This window comes from Leptonychotes weddellii, chromosome 12 (assembly GCF_054177405.1).
Source record: "Leptonychotes weddellii isolate Sample4059 chromosome 12, ASM5417740v2, whole genome shotgun sequence".
NCBI classification, from domain to species: Eukaryota; Metazoa; Chordata; class Mammalia; order Carnivora; family Phocidae; genus Leptonychotes; species Leptonychotes weddellii.
The window spans coordinates 10,446,444-10,467,587 of NC_138380.1; the positions used below are offsets into that span (position 1 = coordinate 10,446,444).

At 42.1% G+C, this 21,144-nt stretch overlaps 3 protein-coding genes across 3 annotated transcripts in view; 2 read left to right on the forward strand and 1 right to left on the reverse strand.

Annotated features, from left to right (window-relative positions):
- The window catches only part of KEL (Kell metallo-endopeptidase (Kell blood group)), a 184,157-nt gene that overhangs the window by 88,094 nt on the left and 74,919 nt on the right, over positions 1–21,144 (forward strand). Inside the window, 1 exon segment of the mRNA XM_081799953.1 lies at positions 11,191–11,248. The gene's annotated coding sequence lies outside the window, so the exon portion shown is untranslated.
- LOC145716454 (olfactory receptor 6V1-like) lies at positions 11,262–16,537 on the forward strand. Its single transcript, XM_081799963.1, is given in 2 exon segments — positions 11,262–14,775; positions 14,777–16,537. Coding segments are annotated over 2 exon segments (951 nt in total). The 5' UTR covers positions 11,262–14,370; the 3' UTR covers positions 15,323–16,537.
- The window catches only part of LOC102741256 (olfactory receptor 6V1), a 2,482-nt gene continuing 1,438 nt past the window's right edge, over positions 20,101–21,144 (reverse strand). Inside the window, exon 2 of the mRNA XM_081800893.1 lies at positions 20,101–20,163. Within this exon, the coding sequence (XP_081657019.1) occupies positions 20,101–20,163 (63 nt within the window). The remainder of the gene's footprint in view (positions 20,164–21,144) is intronic.

The following is a 21,144-nucleotide window of genomic DNA, read 5'->3' on the forward strand; positions in this document are numbered from 1 at the left end:
CCCCACCCCCCACTCCAACAACACTCAGTTTGTTTCCTGCAATTAAGAATTCCTCATATCAGTGAGATCATATGATACATGTCTTTCTCTGTTTGACTTATGAAATACTACATTTCTAACATGTCCATTTGGTTCTTCTACAGTGTTTTCCAGGTTGTGGTTGTGTTGGGGTTTTTTTGTTTTTGTTTTTGTTTTGTTTGTTTGTTTTGTTTTTTGGTTAGGGAGCTGGCACCAGTTCTTGTTCTTCATTATAGAAAAAGGAAACTAAATCTAGTTTATGAATAGAATAGTATTCTATAACACTGCCCCATTTCCACTAGCATCTCTGGAGGGCTTTAAAAAAATAAGATTATATTTAGAGGTATAGTTGACACCATATCCATCAACAGAAGACCCTTCTGATATTTCTCCTCTAGTGTTCATCCTGAAGCAGTAACAGAATTATCTGCCCGGAAGGATATATCTTCTTTCTGGGGATGCAAAGTATGAAGATATATGAGATATACAAGGTAGGTGACGCTATCGTAACAAACATCATAAAAATATGAGTGGATAAACATACCAAAAGTTTCTCATCTATGCAAAGTCCTCTGTAAGCCCAGGGCAGCTATCTTCTACGTGGCTGTGGCCCAACAGTTTAGGTGCCTTTCACGTGCATTTCCATCCAGTTTCATGCCTCCTTAGTCAATGTGGTAGAAGAGTAGAACATGGAGTCTCTTAAATGCTTCCACTGCAATTGACTCATGACTATTTCTATTCTTATGTGAAAAGCTAGTCATATTACCATGCCCAAATTCAAGACAGAGAGAAGAGTGTGTGTATGTGCATGTGAGAGAGAAAGATGTGTGTGTGTGTGTGTGAGAGAGAGAGAGAGAATTCTAATATGCACTTTGTTAGGCAATTGTATCCATATTACAGTGCATATTACTTTTAATTTATACAACATCTTTTGTGAGGTGTTTATTATCTTCAATTTTACAGGAGTGGAGGCTCAAAGAGTTTGAATAAGTTGTAAAGTCAGAATTTGAACTCATTTAAAGCTCTCTGACTTCAACATTCATGCATTCTTTTTAATATATACAGTGATAAGGAAACTATAATGTTAAATCCAGTATCTCTATTAATTCCGACTTGTTGGAACATTTGGCATAGTTTAGGGTGATAAGAAAATAATCAAAATAAATCACACTGGATGGAGGCAATAAAATCTAATAGAAGAGTTCAGTTGAAAAAATTTTTAGTTGGCCCCTCTATGCACCAGGCACCAGAGAAGCTCATAGTCTAAAAGAGATGTAAACTAATAGATACCACTTGGTTTATGATACCATAGAAATTTGCACAGAGTGCCATAGAAACATTCCAGGAATCATTTAATAACAATTGGTGGAGGAAGAGTCAAGGCAGGCTTCTTGGAAAAGTTGAAAAATCTGAACTAAGTCTTAGACCTCAATCATCTTTGCTACTTCGGAGCTAATATCTTTGATTGTATCCTGCTCTACTACTCCTCCCTGTAACCAGTTTCTCCCCTGAACAATCCCCTTCACTCATTGAAGACTTTGGCATCTAGCTGAGAATGATCTTTTTCACTGTAGCTTATGTCATCATTCCAGGTAACTTCTATGTCTGTGTGGAGAATCCATTAAACACCTTGGCCTCTCTTGATCTCAACTCCATTTACTTCTACCTAAAGTCCACTCCAATGATTTGCTTCCTTTGTTGTCATTAAGTATTCAGAAAGGTGGATATTCAACCTATAGATTCAAGTCTGTAGAATTTACCATTCTAGTCCTGCTACTGATTAGCTGGGCCATTCAGATCATGTCCTCTTCTACCTTTTCTTAACTCCCAATTTATTATTCTAAACAGGACCTGTGGAGCAGAAGGACAGCAGGGGCTTATGAGGAAGACTGAAGCTTGAGGGTGTGGCCCCCACAGATGCATACTTTTATCTAGAGACAATAGCAAGAAAGATGAGGGAGTTGATGAAGAATTTAGTCTGTGAACTATAGGGACTGTGGTAGAGTTTCAATTCTACTTCTTTATGCTAATGTCTTCTGAGTTGCTTACCTAGTCAAACCTTAAACGGTTTTTGCTCTGGCTAGGTAAAATGGCAAAGAAATGTGAAATAAATTATCAAAGAATGAGGAAGAGTAAACAGGCAGTACAAATTGTATAAAAGGAAAACATTTGCTAAAAAGTGTTCATTTGTTTTTAAATTTAGACCACACATGCCCAGAGAAAAATGGATGAAGTTTCCAAGACTGTCTAGCTGCCGGGTAAACCTAAAACTGAACTGAAAGCATATTCTATTTTTAATACAACATTTGTCATTAAACAAAACTGAAGAATAATAAATTAAATCTAGAAAAAGATTTTCTATGTTGAAAGTTGATGCTTTGGTGAAAGTACATTAATAAACAGAGAATGAAGACAAAGATGGGAAATTTCCTGGGAAATTTCTCTGCAGGGACCTTCTGCACATGTCCACGGGGCTAGAGGATGAATCCTCAGATTCTTTGTCATTTCCATTTTGAATCAAAACCTGTGATTTTCCAAAATGGTAACTGTCATTTTCTTTGGATAGATGGATAACAGGTAATGCTTATTTCTTTCTTCCAGTAATCAGAAAAGGCACAAGTGATTTCTAAAAGAAATTTTCTTTTTTCTTGTTAACATATTAACTACCACCACTTTTAGACATCTTGGTCTTGACTTGGGTGGTTTTAGACAATTAGAAGGGAAGTAGAGAAAAAAGAGTGTATCAGAGCTCAGAAGTTTGGGGCAAAAGACCTATATGTGAGGGTGACAAAAAATGCCTAAGGACTGTAAGAGGTGAGAGAGAAGGTAGGGAGTTGGGAGGCAATGGTTTAGATGTAGCTCTTCTGTGGAAGGAAAGAATGGGTGACTGGAAAGGTAACTGTTAGATAATCTTTGATTTCAGCTCCTACACGAGGAGGGTGGATGTGTTAGGGAGGGACAAAATCAACAGGCCCCTTCTGTTTATAAGACATTTGTGAATTTTGCTCACAATCATAGTATTCTTATCCTATAACTCGTACTTTTATTGTTTGAACCTAAATTTCCTGAACCAAAGCTGCTATTGCCTTGAATTCCTGAACTTTTCATTTATTTCTAAATGTATTTCCTACATAATGTTCAATTATTTGCCAGGAAGGTACAGTCAGACACACATAATTTGGCTATGATAAGTGTTTAGCACCCTTTTGGGAAAGCAGAACTCCTCCACAGCAATTTTACTGTAAGGCTCTAATATATGGTGATAATGATTCTTCACTCCTTTAGAAACTGTACCAGGGCCAATAACTGAGAGCTCAGTGAGGAACTGCGGAGGCTTGCCTCTTTAGGAGGTTCCGTGGATTGCTTGGGATGAGGAAATTCTTAATGAGCACTTTATTCTCATTACAGGGTAATTTAATTTTCTGGATATCTAAGAACAACAGCATACCAGCTCCTTTATTAATTCTCATCAATTTATAATTTTCTGCTAATTGCATTTTCTTCTTTCCTCCCAATCTCTGTAAGATATTAAAGTGGGTTTGACTCTTGTAGAATTTAAGTCCTAAGTGCTAAATGGAAGATCAAAATGAAATGACATTAGCAGTTAAGATTTTATGGTAATGGAGAGAGACTGGCGAGTTGTTTTATGTGCAGTAGGATGTGAGGTGCAGGAGGACGGGGTACAATATTCCTGGGGGAGCAAATGACTAAGCAGCAGAGCCCAAGAGAGAGAAGCTGTCATGATAAAAAGGATAACTGATTTGTTTGAATAACAAGGGAGATTCTGTTGGTGTATGGAATAGGAACACAGGTGAGGGATGTTATTGAATCAGGGGGTGGTCAGGGGCAGATATAACAGAGCTTCAGCCACTGTCAGGTTTGTGAATTAGACTGAGAGCTAATAAGGCACCCAAATCAGTTTTGAGCTGGTGATGCTGCCGTGTACTTGAGGTTACCTAGACAATAGTGGAGGAAGGATATCTGATGTCTCAGTCTTGGGCTCAAACCAACCACTATAGGTGAAAGATCCAGGGTCCCAGGGAGAAGATGAGATTGTGTGTGTGTGTATGTATGTGTACACAGATGCACAGATGGAAGAGTGGTCATCGGGGGAGGAATATTATTTCAGAAGGAGGGAATATGGAAAGGTGTGTTCCATCTCAGAGAAGATCATTGCTTCCAGTTATTTCTTTAGACTCTTAAGTTCTCAAGAATGTAGAGTAATTAGCACCATGAGAATCAGAGCATAAAAGCTGTACCCATTCATGGGCCCATCTCCACCAACCCCCAGCTCTCTGAAATTCCTGAGGTAACATTACAATGACATTCACCCACCTACCAAGTATTCCCCTCCAAGGAGGCCAGAGATTGACCAAACCATCCTCAAGCAACCCCAAATACAAGATTCTCTTCCAGGCAGATTTTTTGCCCCGTTGGCTTTGGGACATTTTCTATTGCCTATACAATAGAAAGGGGCCTATACAATAGAAAGGGGGAAGACATCAGAAGGGTGATTTTCTTCTCCTAAAACAAGGTCCTGCAATTCTCTGTTTCTCTTATCTACAATTTATCCAAATATCTACCAACCCCCAGGAAGTACAATAAGCTCAGAATCTGCTCACAGGCAAAACAGCATAAGGAAAATGTAGGCAGAGTTTACATACAGTTGAGATAAATTACAGGTGCCTCTCTTTACTAAGTACAAGCTTGCAGAGGTAGACAGTCACTGGCGGACTCCCTGCATTCATTCTCCCTTTAGCAGCATTGGGGTCATTATTTTTTCTAGTTAGGACATCTCATCCTCACACTCAGGAAGAGCTCCTTTACCTATGCATGTAGTTTCTCTATTGCTTTCACTCTCTTTTCCTAGTTGTCTCCTACTCCCAAATCTATGAGAAAAATATGTGTTTCCTGCCAGAGCTGCAAATTCATCCATAGGCTCTGTCCTCAGATTTTTCCTCAGACTTTTGAATGTCTCATCAAATTCTGGGCACTCTGAGCAGTTATTTATGTTCTGTTTGCCAAGCACCCTACCTTAGTCACCACATACCAGAATCTCTCTGGTGGTTTTTCTCCATTTCTTCTCCCATCCTGTCTGGTGTTTTTCTTACAGGATGATTAGCACAGCACCTCTACTTCACTCAGCTCTTCCAGTGTTCTTTGTGATGACTTTCTAAATCCAGTTCTGTAGAACAGTCCCCATGCCCCCAATTTCTCCCCGTCACCTCAGTCTCTCTACTGCCATTTCTTTAGTTTCAGATGGCTCACTCACAACTTCTAGATACAAGTAAAATATGTTACAAAACTGCTTACAAATGATTTGGAGGTTCGAAACCCCTCCCCATTTTTGTTACACTTCATCATTTGAACATTAAAGTGATGTTGGTTATGCCCGTCACCATATTTAACATGAACTTAACCAGATATTTGCAGCTCCATCACAAAAAAAATTTTCCCAGAGGCTGTGGAAAAGGATGAGAAACCTAGAAAAAGAGAGTGACAGATACCTCACAGAAACATGACTGTCATATCTCCTTCAAATTCCACCTTCATACCCTTTCTTTTAGAGCTTAGACATATGTTCATGGGACTCCGTCCTGGCATCAATCTTTGAGATGGATGTACTGTATTTTTTCCCCCAAAATTCTTATGCAAATTCATTATGCAAATAGAAGTTCACCAAGCTTGGGATATTTGCCTTACAGATACATGGGGAACATACTCTGTAAGGCTGATTGTTGGATGGGAAGATCTATTCTTTTTTTTTTAAGATTTATTTATTTATTTTAGAGAGAGAGAGAGAGAGCATGAGCAGGGGGAGGGGCAGAGGGAGAGGAAGAGAGAGAATCTTATGCAGACTCTGTGCTGTGGATTCCAACCTGGGGCTCGATCTCATGACCCTGAGATCATGACCTGAGCCAAAACCAAGAGTTGGAAGCTTAACCAACTGAGCCACCCAGGCACCACATGGATAGGAAGGTCTATTCTATATCGGGTGATGGGGAGTTAAAGAGCAAAAAGGATGATGAGGGGACCAAAAGAAGAGAAACCAAATGGAAAGCAGAAGAGTTTTGAATAGAGGATGGAGAATGAAGAAGAAAAGGCAAGGAGCATGGGAGGCACGGCAGGGAATTCTGATTATCAACAGTGGACTCTAAAGTAGGATTCCTAGAGAAAAAATCAGTGAGTTTATTATTACCTACTATTCAAAGCCATGTCATTGTATGTGCGTAGGATATGATATCTAGGTGCAGCCATACTATATCTTTTGGATATATGTAAAACTTGATAATGGAAAAACATGAGGTTTTTCTTTGCTTTTGCCAAGAAAGTTCAAGGAATCCTGGAATAACAGAATAACTGTATCCACAGGGAAGAATTTAAGGAAAGTTGGAGAAAGAGAAAATGTTAAGTACAGTGAAAGTTAAATACCAGGATTGAAAACTTACTTGGGGGGCACCTGGCTGGTTCAGTGGATAGAGCATGTGCCTCTTGATCTCAGGGTTGTGAGTTTGAGCCCCATGTTGGGTGTAGAGTTCACTTTAAAAAAACAACCTATTCTGTTCTTGTGATGAAATGGAGTAGGACATCCATAAATGACTTCTCAGTGGTTATCCCCAGTAATCAGGGTGGGGTTGAGGGTGGCCTATAGTCTTTGGTTGGGAGGTAGCAAGTATAGAGAAGCCTTCCCATGGGCATGTCTCATGATCTTGCCTTCACTCTGTACCATATGTCCTCTTGCCATCATGGCCTTACTAGCCATCATGTCTATAGATTTCCTCCTTAAAAGTGTTATTAGACTCCCCTTTTCTTGCATGGGCTCAGGAAAGTGTACTCTTCTGCTTCTCCTTAGTTATGCTTCTGATTTCTAACACTTGGGAAGGTAAGGAATAGGTGGGCTATTCTTTTCAAAAGCTGCTTTGTCTCATTCAGTGCTCTATGTTGGGTACCTAAAATAGTACTTGGTACATGGCCGAGGTTTGATAACTCTTAGTTCAATGAAAAAAATGCATCTGGTTACCCTTTACCATGGTTTTTGGAGAACCTTTTTTTTCTGCTTAATATGTCCTTTGATTTCAGATTTAAGAAAATACACACACACAATATGTATCTCCAATAAAACTCATGGTTTTGGTTTTTCCTGTGTTCATCTCAGCATGTCTTTAGTGTGATGTCTTCTTCCCTTTCTATTTCTATTGATGAATTCACCTAAAAAAGATACTCTCTGCTCACAAACTATTTCTCGGTGATCTATCCTGGTTTAGATAATGAATCTCAGGATTTAAAAAATATTATTTAACTTTGTTCTTTTCTCTTATATTTGAACATACAATCAACCAGCTTATGATCAGTGAACTATGGATTGAGGCTAAAAGATGCCCCCTTCTTCCTATGCCTAATGATAACCAACGTTGTTTTGTTTGATTACATTTATGAGACTTATACTTTTTAAGAAAAACACAGACATCATTACTTTTTAGTTTTCCTTTTTCGCTTTTTGTTATTTTTCATTAAAAAAACTTAAATAATAGCACAGACAAAACTGAATTGTTAGGTGGCAGGGGATGCTCTATGTGATACTTGAAATATCATAGATGAGCAGATATATTAATTTGACAGTGTGAAAGGCGAATTAGGTATGTCAGCATAGAACATGCACAAGGTCATGTGCTACAAAAGTCTAAAGTACACAAATCAAAGATCACCCATTCTCTGCAATTTGAGGTTCAAACCCAGTCACTACTAACTGAGGTGTATGTCCTAGGGTAAAGGCTTCCTCTGTACCATCAGCAGGGAAATGAAGATCCCAGTAACAGCTACTCAGAGTTGTTGAAAAAAATCAAACAATATAATGCCTGTAGGAAGCATGTGATAAAGACGTTATTGCTATGAGAGAGAGCAAGGGACAAAGGAAAAGGACTATGTAATTTCCTGAGTCCTTAGGCACTGGAGGTGATGCATGTCCGTAGGTTGGTGGAGAAGTCAGGGAAGCTGGTCTTGCTGTTAAAGAGATACACCATCCCTTTGGCTTTGGGATTCACAACAATGGAATCATAACTCTATTGTTTCTTTGCCGTATTTTTTCATTTCTTCATATGTCTGTGTAATACACAAAATTACCAATAGTATGTGTGTGTACATATGTATAATTACCATTTCATAATTGTAAACAGGTCCTCAATTTTTCATTTTGTTTTCAGTTAGTATCGTTCTCTGTTAATCATGGCCATGATTCCTTCTTCAGTGGGTTCCTCTCCTCCCATAACCAACCCAGGAATGTACATTTAGATTTGGAGTCCCCTACTATCTGTGGGCAGACTGAAGCCCTGAGAGAAGATGCTCTGAGAACATTCTTAGGCAGGAGAGTGAACCCCACCCCTGTTGATGCTCAGGTCCTGGTGATTCCTATTTTCTAAAAGAAATGTTTTTATTATGTCAGCCTCTCTCTGTTTTGGACCCTGTTTTTCCCTCTGGGGTGACCAGAGATAAGGAAAACCCTTAGCTCACTGTTATTGTTCCTGCACTGTCTGTGTCTAAAGCAATTGGTGCCCAGCTCCTTGCCCTCACTCTCTCTTCTCCTCACCCCAAAGCCCAAATCCCAGGGCTGTTGGGGCACACACACTGAGCTCTGTGCCGACAGGAGAGTGGAGAGAGTGAGAGAGAGCAGTCAGGGTCTCCCAGGAGGCCCCTGTGGACTCACGGTTGCCTGCCTTCTCCCTGGAGCTCACATTTCTCAAACTTGAGTATGGTGCTGGCATGTGCCCAAAGGCCGCAGTGGAGACAGCTGCTCTTTGGGAACCACTGTCATGCTCCTATTCAGTCCTGCTGCAGCACACCATCAGTACTGAGAACTGGAGGCTTTTGGTTTCAGGTCGTCCACCAGTAGTACCTAAAGAGCAGGAGGAAGGGGATACAGGGAGGGGCCTAGGTAGGGTGGAGTGTCTCCATCCTGGTGTTGTGTTATCTTTGTTTACTGTGGACTGCCCCAGAGGTCCCAGGTTTGGAAACTGTGCCTGCAGTTTTAGAGTGACCTCTTGGCTCTATTCAACACATTATACTTGCCTTGTTGTCCACTGGGTGCCACCCACTCCTCCTGGTCCTGCATCTGAACCTGTGTGGCAGGATGGGACCTATCACTAGTAAGTTCCCTACCTTGCCCTCAGTCTCTTTCACAGTCCTTTCATTGCCTTCACAGCATTTGTCATGGTTTGTCATTTTAAACTTATTTACTTTTTCCAACTTGGCTGTAATGCATGGGACTATTTTGTTCACCACTGTATCCCTTGAACACCAACGGTATCTGGTGCTGTTAATCATATTTTCCTGAATGAATAAGTGAATGGATGAATGATTGCCTGTGTCCTCTTGCTCACTGTGCTATTGCTGATTTGGATCCAGCAATGAATCTCATGACAGGACTCCTCTCCCTGCATTGGTCCCATTCTGTTCTCCCTCTTGGGAAAGACCTAGTGGTCTGTCCCACTCTACTCCTGCCCCTCCCTAAGAGACCCGAGTTCAAGAGAAGCTCTGTCTAGGTTCCTTCTTGATGCATCTCTGTCTTCTTTTTGAGCCTTAAATTCTTGCTGCCCACTGGTCTGCTTGCCCCAATGTGCAGTTTTTTTTTTAAAGATTTTTTTTTAATTTTTATTTATTTATTCATGAGAGACAGAGAGAGAGAGAGAGAGGCAGAGGGAGAAGCAGGCACCCCGCAGAGCAGGGAGCCCAATGCGGAACTCAATCCCAGGACCCTGGGATCATGACCTGAGCCGAAGGCAGATGCTTAACCGACTGAGCCACCCAGGCGTCCCAACCCCAATGTGCAGTTTACTCTGTGTCCTCCCTCTGTCACCTGCCCTTGCAGGTAGCCTGTGGACCATAAGGGGATACTCAGTTACTTTCCCTGCTCACCCCTCTGTCCCATTCCTGGCCCCTGCTCTTTCATTCACTTGAGAAGGTTGGCATGTCCCAGGACACTGGTGACCAAACACTCCTACAAACACTCATGGTGATGGTACTGCTAACCCCTCTGCATTCCCAATTATTAAAAAGAGAGTTATTTCCGGGGTGGGAAAGTTGTTTCAAAAGTCAAAAAGCATAGGGATAATTTAGTCAGAAGAATTGAGAGGGTTGATGTTGCATGTTGATAAGATGCATAACAAGGAGGAGGCTTTCAAATGGGTTCCAAGTCTCTGGAGGGCTATTATACGGAGACAGGTGAGCTCTCTGTTAGTTGGCACTGTAACAGAGATCTGAACAACAGAACATACAACATGAAGGATTTGGATAGAGATGAACAGGATCTCTTACCAGAGAGGATCTTTACCAGGAATGTGTGAGGGAAACTGAGAACATACCAGGGAGTCCAGACTATCAAGTACAGATAATGTTAGCCCAGTCCAAAGCATGTGCTAAATGGCCAACCAAAGCATTGGCCAGTCTACCTTGTGATAGCTAAGGCTGCCCTTGGCCTGTTTTGATGGGGCACCGCATTGTCTCCTGATTGGAGAAGCTGGGTTTTCCTGCACCAAGGGGATGCAGGACCCCTGGGCCTGAGAGAGGATGTGTTCTGTAGTGAGAGAGGAAGCAGGATGCTCCAGGGGGTACTGCAGAGGCTGACTGAGGAAAATCTCCTCCGCAGAAGACCCTGATACAGAGGAAATCTAGTTGTACATTCGTGTTGAACTTTACTTATGTTAATTTTTGCTTGTATTAAGCAGTCAGTTTTGACAAAAACTTGGAATGTAAAATTATTCGGTAAGTGCATAAGGTTCAAAAACATACTCCAGGGGGTCTGTCCTGAACTGTAGGCCAGATGGCTGAGTTGGAAATGGGGGAGTGGTGTCCCAGAGTCTGGAAGCAACATGAAGGGAATGGTAGTAGTGTATGAGGGACAAATAGGAGGGCACCAGTCATCCAAGCTGAGGGGCGGGGGGAGGCAAAATCTTGAATAGGAAGAGAAAATTCTAAGGTGAAATGTCTAGTAGGCTGGAGAGAGGTTCGGGGGAGGAAGGCAAAATGGATTGGGGGGAGGGTATAATAATGGGGGCTGTGCTGGAAGCTCATTTGCAAAGGACTTCAGCTAGCGAGGGGTAGAGCAAAGCCTGCTGCACTGAATGGAGTATTCCTGTCTCCAGAGTCACCCTGAATCAACCCCTTCACCTCTGATTCCAGGACTTCAAGTGTTTTAGACTATAGAACTTCCGGATGCTATGTCACAGATGTCTGTAAGGTAAGAAATATGCTGCTCTTCAAGTGGCAGTGATGGTGAATAAACCAGAATAGGCCCATGGGTTGAATTTCTCATTTTTGCTCAGGCATTTATGACACCCACAGGATGTGATACACATCAATATGGGGCTGTATAGGGAGAGATCACATTCAGGGAAATGGTAGTGGAGGAGTAACAGCCTCCTGAGGCCTGCCCTCCCCTATTAACCCCCCAGAAGACATGGAGGACTGAGGGCTGAACCTCTAACTCGTCGTGTGGTATTAGAGACCCAGGTTAGATCTTTTCTGCAAGGAAAGGGACATCCTCCCTGCCTCTTACTCATCGCTGGTAGTCAACAACTGATCATGGAAATTTACTCTTTAACACATTTCTTAATTTACCATTTATTAAATACTTTCTCGCATTTGTATACCCAAGCAATAGGCTTTGGATCCTCTGTCTAGAAATTGATATGGCACTGTGAGAATTTTGAAGATTCCATATATTTGGCATTGTGGTTACTCTAAACAAATAGGTATTGGAGTTAGAAAATTCTGGGTTCAAATCCCAGATGTACATTTATGAAGGGTATGACTTGGGATTGAGATCTTTAAATATCCCGAGCCTCAGTTTTTATCACCTGTGATGTGGAGATGGTCACCATCTCACAGCCTTGTCATAGCCCAGAAACCAGTGTATGGTAGCACTCAGTGAGTGAGGTCTCCCCATTCACCACTCCATATCCACAAGGCTGTATCAAAAATGCTTTGACAACTGAAAGTTCTTTTCTAATTTTGTGTCGAACTAACTAGGCAGCTAAACCTGATCTGAACTTACCAATGTGGGGCTATTTATAGCCTCTATCTGTTCCATTAGGTGTGAATATTCATGTATTTTGCTGGAGAAATAGTACTGTATTTGATTAGAGAGTGCTGCCCAGACCCTCTGGGATTGGATTCTGAAACACACCTGGTTTCATCTTACCTTTCCGATAAGAAATTGTCAGGTCATGATTGCTTCATTACCTTGCTAAAGCCTACAATGCACACAGACAAGTAATCATTTAAAGAAAATGTGTTTCCATTGGGCAAACTTTTTTTCTCGGAACTAGGAATGAAAACTTAATAGATGTACTCATTTATTTGTTTAATTAAAATTTAGTAAGTACTTATATTGTGTAAGATGTTGCTAGGTATTGTGAGGCTATAATGATGAAAAGAGAGCCCTGCCACTAAGAAACAAGTGTTTGGAATAAGACTGGCACAAGGATAACTAAAATGCAAGGCAGACATGCTAATTTCCAGGAAGTTGGGAATTCCAGGAAGAATGAGTTCACATCTGAATGGGGGATGAAGCTTCATAAAGGAGGGACATTTTAGATAGTCCCTGAAGGGGGTAGGCAAGAATTTGTCAGGTGAAGAAGGCAGGACAGGGTATTCCAAGCATAGAGAACAATCAAGAAAAGTTTGTCAAAGCAGGGTGGAATTAACATTTGGAGAATAGCAAGTGGTCCAGTCTGGTGATAGCATGAAGTGTGTGGCAAGAAAGGCATGAGGGTAAGGCTGGAGGGGTAGGTGGGTAAAGCTGTGCAAGGCTGGGATTGCCAGGGGGAGTATGTTCTTGACTTAGCAGACAAGAGAAGGAAGAGATGTTGGTGTTTAAAAAAGTTTTTTTTTTTTTTTTCTGGTCATTGAAGAAATACACATTTAAAGGAAAAGAATTTGGAAAACAAACAAAGATTGATATTAATATAGATATACATTGAACTGCCTATAATCCACATTCAAGATAGCCACTGTTAATAATTGAAAATACATCCTGGTAGCCTTTTTCTATATGGAGGTAGGTGGCTAGCTAGTTTGATTAATTGATTTTGAGAGTAATGCATAAATGAAATTACATTACCTCAGATTATTAAAAAAAACAGCTTGTGTAATAACACTTTAGAAACATATAACTGTAGTGTATGTGTAGGTTGGATATAGAGAAAGCTACAAATATGAAAGCCATTGAGAATGCTGTTGCAGGGGTGCCTGGGTGGCTCAGGTGGTTAAGCATCCAACTCTTGATTTCAGCTCAGGTCGTGATCTCAGGATTGTGAGACTGAGCTCTGTATCTGGCTCTGCGTTGGGTGTGGAGCTTGCTTAATGTGGTCTCTCTCCCTGTCCCTCTGCCCCTCCCCACCAAAGAAAAGAATGTTGTTGCAATGATTAAGAGAAGACAAATTCTTGAACTTGGGGGCTATGGAAAAAAGAGCGGTGTGTGGTTTAAAAAATATTTCTAAAGATGGTGGTTCAAGTGTTTTAGAAGAAGGAAGGGAAAACCCAAAAAACTATTGATCCCTTCCAGGTGACAAACCTGGATTACTGGGGGGTTGGGGAACCATGAACATGATGTTGGCTTTGGAGGAGGGGAGGATTATGTGCATATTTTTACACATGGTGAGTACATTGTGGTGGTCAGCAGGCAGTCAGAGACGTGGGTTGAGAACAAGAATGCAGATTTGAGATTTATTTACATTTTCAAGATTGCTCAAGAAGGAAGATTTCTGAAGGAGAGAAGAGATAAAAGAAGAAAGAAATGTGGTGACACCCGTATTTAGGAAGACCAGGGGCCAGACAAGGAAAAGTCAGAACTGTTGGAGAACTTGGAGGTCCTTGTAGTCAAGGGTGGAAACAATTTCAAAAATGGGTTATTTGTAGCCTAAAATGTTACAGAGACCACAAGGAAGATGATTTTGAGCACAAAAGATGAAGAGAAGTAATGTATGAGGTACCTAACACAATTCTGGGTACATGGAAAGAACTCAGCTAATAGCAAGTATTATGATGGAATGATCATTAAATATGGGAGTTAGGAAGTATTTTTCAGACCCACCAAATCTCTTATACAGAGTTGGAGCTTAACAAATACATTGAATGGAATGATGAGCAATGGCATACAATAGAGGAAGAGTTTAGGAGTGTTGATAATGTGGAGGTGTCCAACTCCTAGATTCTGGGACTTACCGTGCATACAGGTTAGTATGCCTGGGGAGCCAGGCCAGCCATCATGGAGTATAGTCAAGACAGGGGTTGATGGAAACTTCCCACTAAGATTTCCTGGCTTCTCACAGGTAGTACAGAGAACTGGCATCAAGTGCAATGAGTAACTTCAGTGTCGTCAGGGAATTTGTGCTGCTGGGGTTTTCACATTTCCATGAGTTCCAGATCCTCCTGTTTGCATTCATCCTATTGATATATGTGCTAACAGTACTGGGGAACCTGGCCATTATCACCCTCACATGCCTTGATTCCCACCTCCACTCACCCATGTACTTCTTCCTCTGCAACTTCTCCTTCATGGAAATGCTGGTCACTTCCACCGTGGTTCCTAGGATGCTGGCAGACCTCCTATGCACTCATAAGACCATTTTCCCGGCTGAGTGCCTCACCCAGTCGTTCCTTTACTTCTCTTTGGGTTCCACCCACTTCCTGATTCTCACAGACATGGCCTTCGATCGCTACGTGGCCATCTGCCGCCCTCTGCACTACCCAACCATCATGAATGGTCGGTTCCATGTGTGTGAAGCTGGTGGTGGTCTGCTGGGTGGTCGGCTTCCTCTCCATCGTCTCCCCCACCCTGCAAAAAACATGGCTATGGTTCTGCAACCCTAACATCATCAGCCACTACTTTTGTGACTCTGCCCCACTTCTCAAGCTTTCTTGCTCTGATACCCGCCACATTGAATGCATGGACTTCTTCCTGTCCTTACTATTTGTGCTGGCCACCATGCTGCTGATCATAGTGTCCTACGTCCTCATTGTGGCTGCAGTGCTGCACAGCCCCTCCTTCTCTGGGTGCCAGAAGGCCTTCTCCACTTGTGCCTCCCACCTCACTGTGGTGGTTCTGGGCTATGGCAGTGCCATCTTCATCTATTTGAGGCCAGGCAAGGGCCACTCCACACACCTCAACAAGGTGGTGGCTCTGATGACTACAGTAGTGACCCCTTTCCTCAATCTCTTCATCTTCACCCTTCGGAATGAGAAGGTCAAGGAGGTCATTGAAGATATGACCAAAAGGCTCCTCTTCAGAGATGCAGCAGTCCACAGATGAGAAGGCCCAAGAGCACCTATTAAGTCACAGGAGTAAGGACCCTCCACTGCCCACACTGGAGCTCCTCAGTCTCCTTCTTCCCAGTCTCTCCTGCTCCCTCACCCCCACAGAAGTCTGCTTACTCACTACAGAGAGCTAAGGAGCTCACACCATCTGAATGTTTCAAAGGCAAGTATCTGTAAGCCTGAGATAGACAAGGAATAGGTGATTTTGAGGGAGCCTTGGAGTGAAAACAGAATGATAATATCAGCAAAGATATTATCCAAATAAAATTCTCAGTCCAGGATTTGGTACATGGTAAAAACTCTGTAAATGTAGCTCTTATTATAAAAATGTGTTATTAAAATCTCTCCTTCCCAGTCTGGCTGTATGGTTTTGTTTACATTCCTTTTTCATTTATTTGTCTGCAACTTTTTTGGGGGGTGTTTTTCTTTCTCATGAACTGACTTCAGAATCTAAGATAGGGTTCTGAAAGTGGGAGTTTCTCTGAGAAGAGCAGAGAGGGTTGGCATCACCCAAATAGAAGAAACTTTGTGCCTCCCACTGGGACCGCTTCTCTGGGATTGCTCCTAAAGTAGTAGCACTACTTACACCCAGGCTGCCCACTGCTCCTGTCCAGCCCCTCCAAATCTCTTGCTTTTAAACAGAAATGACTCTCTGGGGGCCACTTTCTCAGCCCCTTACACAGATAGGTCATGAGAGCCCCAGGCCCAACTTTATCCTTCCGGTGCTCTCAAGAAAGAAGGGAAAGCTAGATCATTGTTCCCAGACTGACTACCTTCCCCTTTACAAGTGCTAGTACCTCTCTTCTCCTATAGAACTTAGATCCATCTCCCAGAGGAAGGGCCTTCTGAGGTTGGCTTTCCTGGAAGCAGCCTGGACAGGAGGTTACCAGGGGCCCTGGTGGTAAAGCAAAGATGGTGGAAGCCAGCTGAGAAAGGAAGAAATGGAGTGGGACTGGAGTTGTGGAGGCAAGGCTTTCCCTGGCAATCCAGGAATGGTTTAGGAAGTTAGGGGGAGACTGTGGGAGTGGGAGTAGCTCTAGTGTCTGATTTCTTGTACCAGCTTGAATCTGGACTGGGCTGGGATTTGTAGAACAGGACAAAGAGTAAATGCAAATTTCTTCCTACTTCTGAAACTAGCTCTGCCCACAGGATATCTAGAGGAGAGGTCTTGGTCCTTATGTGCAGTGTGGATAGGCCAGTGTAGGGGCCACCCCATAGAGCCACAGCTGTGAAGTAAGGGGTGGGGGAGAGGGAACATCCGGGGTGCGCCACCCAGAGGCATGCGTCTCTGGTTATGTCCAGGGAGTTTGACCTCCAATTAAGCCTTTTTTTTTTAGACTGCCACTGGACACATTCTCATTTGTGGGCCTCTGCAAAAGGGGGGAGATACTTTTAATTCTGCCTTAAGGCCAGCAGGGAACACAGCTTTTCAACCTGAGAACTTTTTCTCCTCCACCTCTCAAGGGACTAATTACTTAGTCTCCTCGCAAACTTTGTGAGAAACTGAAAAACTAAATGGGAAGCAATTATCTCCTTCTGATATGCAAACACTTTCCTCCAGCTTCTCCTCCTAAAATAATCAGCACACAGATCCACTCAGATGTTCCTCCTGAGAGACTCCTTCTTGCTGCTACTCTCTCATTTCTGCAAATTCCCTTAAAAAATTAAACATAATCAACAGTAGGCAGCCATCTATTGCCTCTTTTTCATTGCGTTGTCTTAGCAGTGAGATCTCTGGTCTGATTGGAAAGGCATAGATGGCCTCTGGCCTCCACAGTAATCACCCCATCACACAGCATCACTCAGGCATGACATTCCTGACAAACTTGCCTGTGGTCCCCAGCTCCCCCAAGTGAGGTCCTTGGCACAGCTTTGGCATCTCCGCTAATAAAGAATGCAGAATCTTGGGCCCCACCCTGGACCTGCTGCATCAGAATCTGCATTTTCACGATGATTCACATGCACATTAATATTTGAGGAGCACTGATTCAGACAGTCTGCTGGTGGAAGTTTCAATCAGGAAATTGTGTAAGAAAATCCTTGCGTCAGTGTCAACACTGTGAAGGGCACTGGAGGAGCCCCCCTTCCTTGAGGACTTTCAACCCAGGACCTATTTTTGGAGACAGTAACCAGGATTTAGGCCCCAAGATTTTCATCCTAGTCTGACTTTAAGCCTCCAGAGAGACTTAGGCCAATGGTCTAGCCTCTGATTTGCTGTGAGAATCCTGGAGGACATGACCTGGAGATGTTTTGGTTCCATACATTTGTCTTAATGTGACAGGGGCCCTGGGTGTGCACAAAGTCAGATGAGGCTCCTGGATAGACATAACCCAGAAAATACTGACGACAAACTTCCATCTTGCTGGAAGGAATCTGAGGACACTCGTTCTAAGTCAAAGTGGGTGTAGTTAAGTCTCCCCAGGTGTAGAGTCATGATGTGACTAAATCATTGCCTCTTGGAGTTGCAAGGGAGTGCATGGGCCACCCAGGCACACCTCCTCTGGGTGCAGGCATCCCCTCTGCAGCGCACTTCTCAGGTTGGCAGGGAGGGCCTGCTGGAACCAAGTTTAGGGATGGTGCACTCTTAGCTGTGAGGCAACCCCTTTCTTTGCTGCAGTGGCCTCAATTTAACCTGAAACCCTGAAGTCCAGCCTCAGTGGACTTTTAACATTTGCCCGCTACCCAAATTCTGCAATTCTGAGTTAACAGGCAGACTAGCAAATAAGGGAAGATGGTGACATATTCCCCTAGAAGATATTCAAGTGAGATGTCACCATGGAACTATTTCTAGACCTCTCACCATCCACATTGCTTCCTCTGGTCCCTGTTGTTATGTGGGTCTTAGAACTGGTTGTGGTACTAGTTTCAACAACTAACTGGGATAGAGTGCAGTGGCATTAAGTTCTTCTCATGCTTTTTTGGCTCCACTTCTGTTACTATCGACAAGGATGGCATGCTGTTTTTAAGGTTACGGTGTTTACTCATATTCCAAATTCATCTGCAAACTTCATTACTAAAGATAGCCAGCATTTGTTGAACACCTACTATGTTCTAGGCACAGGAGATACAAAGATGTAGGGCCTGGTACCTAACTTGAGGAGCTCAAAATTTCTTGTGGGAAAACAAAACTTTGTGCTCATGACTAAAATATGCAAAGCACTCTGGGAATACAGGGAGGGAATGTCCGATTTTCTTTGGTTAAACTGACAGTATTCTCAAACATGATATCATTTGAGTTGAGCTTCAAAGTATAGAGAGTATAGAGAATGGGAAATGTGCATTCCGGAGAGAGGCAACTGATATGTAAAATAATGTAGACATAAAAATGGCATATTGTATGGGCAACAAAAGCACAGGGAGATCAAAGATATTTTCACAAATCAGATCCAAGTCTCTTGGGGAATTTGTAAGTGTCCTTTGAAGGATGCTCCACTCACTGAAATCACAGGACACAGCTGTTTTATAACAAACTTGGCAGTGGGTACAAAGGGCATCGATGTGGAAACCTTTGCATGCTAGGGCAGTTACTGTATTCACAAAAGGTACTATTTCCTTTCAGTTTTATTGCTTGCAGTTTTGAACATGACCTAAGTAAGTTCAGAAAGACCTAGGAATAGTTCTGTTAAAGGACAAGTCCATGAGGTTTGCTTCTATAGGAATTGGCACATATCTGACCCAAGGGAAGGAGAATGACAAAGGTGCTGGGTTGAATGGGGAACAGGATCTAAGGGAACACGAAAGGTGGAATGCTACAGTGATGCTCTGAAGCCCTCTTGAGAACTGATAGTTAAGTTTTCAGGAATGTAACAGAACGTTATTAAAAATTAAATAGTAGAAACTTATAATCAAGCAGATTATGTTAAGAACAAAAGTAATAAAAATTCAAAACTCCTAATTATTTCACTACATTTTACTTTTATCTATGCTACTGAAGTTGTTTGTTTCATGTTAGTAGTTTGAAACTGGACTGGATGGGGGTAAAATAGACACCAGAGAAATTGGCAAATGCTGGAGGTCAGTAAATGCTCCAAATAGAGACGTGGTTAAACATTTACCAGCAGACCACTGGATCACTGCCTCCTTTCTTCAGTATCTGTGAGGCATTGTTGCAAGGAACATATTTACATTAGGAAATTGAAAGCTTAAAGAATTGGTGAACTAGATTGATGTGAACATGGTCCTCTACAGACAACATTGAAATTTTCTAACTTGGCCTTACAGGGTTTTACACCTTACCAAACTTCTAAAATTCCATGTATGCAAGGCCTTCATGCTACCTACTGACCACTGCAGGACCCAAGCCTGACTTTTATTTGAAAAATGATTCAATTCCTTTATCTTCCCTCATCAAAACTTCCGTACTCTTAATTTCTTGCTCTCTTGTCCTGCCAAATGGAAGAAATAAATCTGTTTTTTGGCTTCCACTGGAATTTACATGTATGACAACTGCTTCTTACATTAGCTATTCAGAACCCTGTATTCCTAATGGTTGCTTACTAGAACACGGTATTTCTGGGTTTGGAATGCCAGACAAACGGAGGGTTCCTTGGGGTAGGGCAGGCGTTGTAGAGTCAGGGAATCCTGCCACAGTTTCTGTCTATATTTAAATCAGTTCTGGGTGTTATAATCTTGTTCTCCTACCTCTCTGCAATTATGTCCTCCTACCCCTCCACAATTACTTCTGTGGAGTGGGAAGGCTGTTGCCTTCTATCAAATGACCTTATGTAGACTAACAACAAAATCAGTTGTTCCCACCTCCTGGGAAACATGGTATTACAAGCATCCCCTGCTTTTTGCAAGTTTGCATTGCACCATGTTGGTACCTGTTTTCAGTAACTTAAAGAAATTGGAAGAGGATTTTCACTTTTATGGGAAAAGGTGAAAAGCGAAACTAGCGTTCAGCATTTGTTTTGCAGTGAGCTGTTACAGGGTAGCGCACACTCCAAGCAGTGAGCGTGGCGCCACCAAGCTCCTTCCCCAGAAACCACACTCAGCTGCTCAGCATCAAGTGAGTGAGCATCTGTGCTTTATCTCAATTTATTTTGTACATCTGTTAGCAAGATGTGTCCTAAGATATCAGAAAAGCCTAAGAGATTATTTTTTGCATCTGGGAATGCCTAAAAAAATTTTCATACAAATTAATGGTAATTGTTTCTTTGCTTTATGCCAGTTCTACTTAAGAAAGTTATCATAGGAATGCTCTACTTTCAGAGAGCAAGTGGGTGGGGGTCGGGGGAACCTGTGTAGCAAAGGAAGTGTGAATCTACCAGGCAATTAACATTATGTATGGACTGAATAAAAATATTTCTTTCATGTACAAGTGTTATTTGCTATCTTTCAAATGTTTGTGGATACTATTATGATAAATGAAACACAAACTTTTAAAAATGACAATGAAGCTATGGTTGCTTTCTGACAGTATGTTTCTTTCAAGTGATGGATATTAGACATACAACTATTGTTTATGAAGGAGTTATTAGAATTATTGCAATTACAAGTATATACACTTGATGGGAACTGGATGGATTTACAGTGAATAAGAGGCTGGAGGCGTCTACACAGAGTGGCTTCAGATCCTGGAGATAATTAATCCAACTTTGATCAACCTGGAAGAAGAATTTCTGAAGATGGAGAGATGGAAAAGAAGTTTGAAGAACCAGATTGTATTGTCAGTTCTGCCATCACTTTGACCAATTCTTTTTTTTTTTTTTTCTCAACTGTATTTCCCCTATTCCTTAGTGAGTCAGAAACGCTGCCTAGCTGCAGCCCAAGAATTAGCATTTCCCTTCTGGGCTCCCATGGCACTTGTTTTTTTTT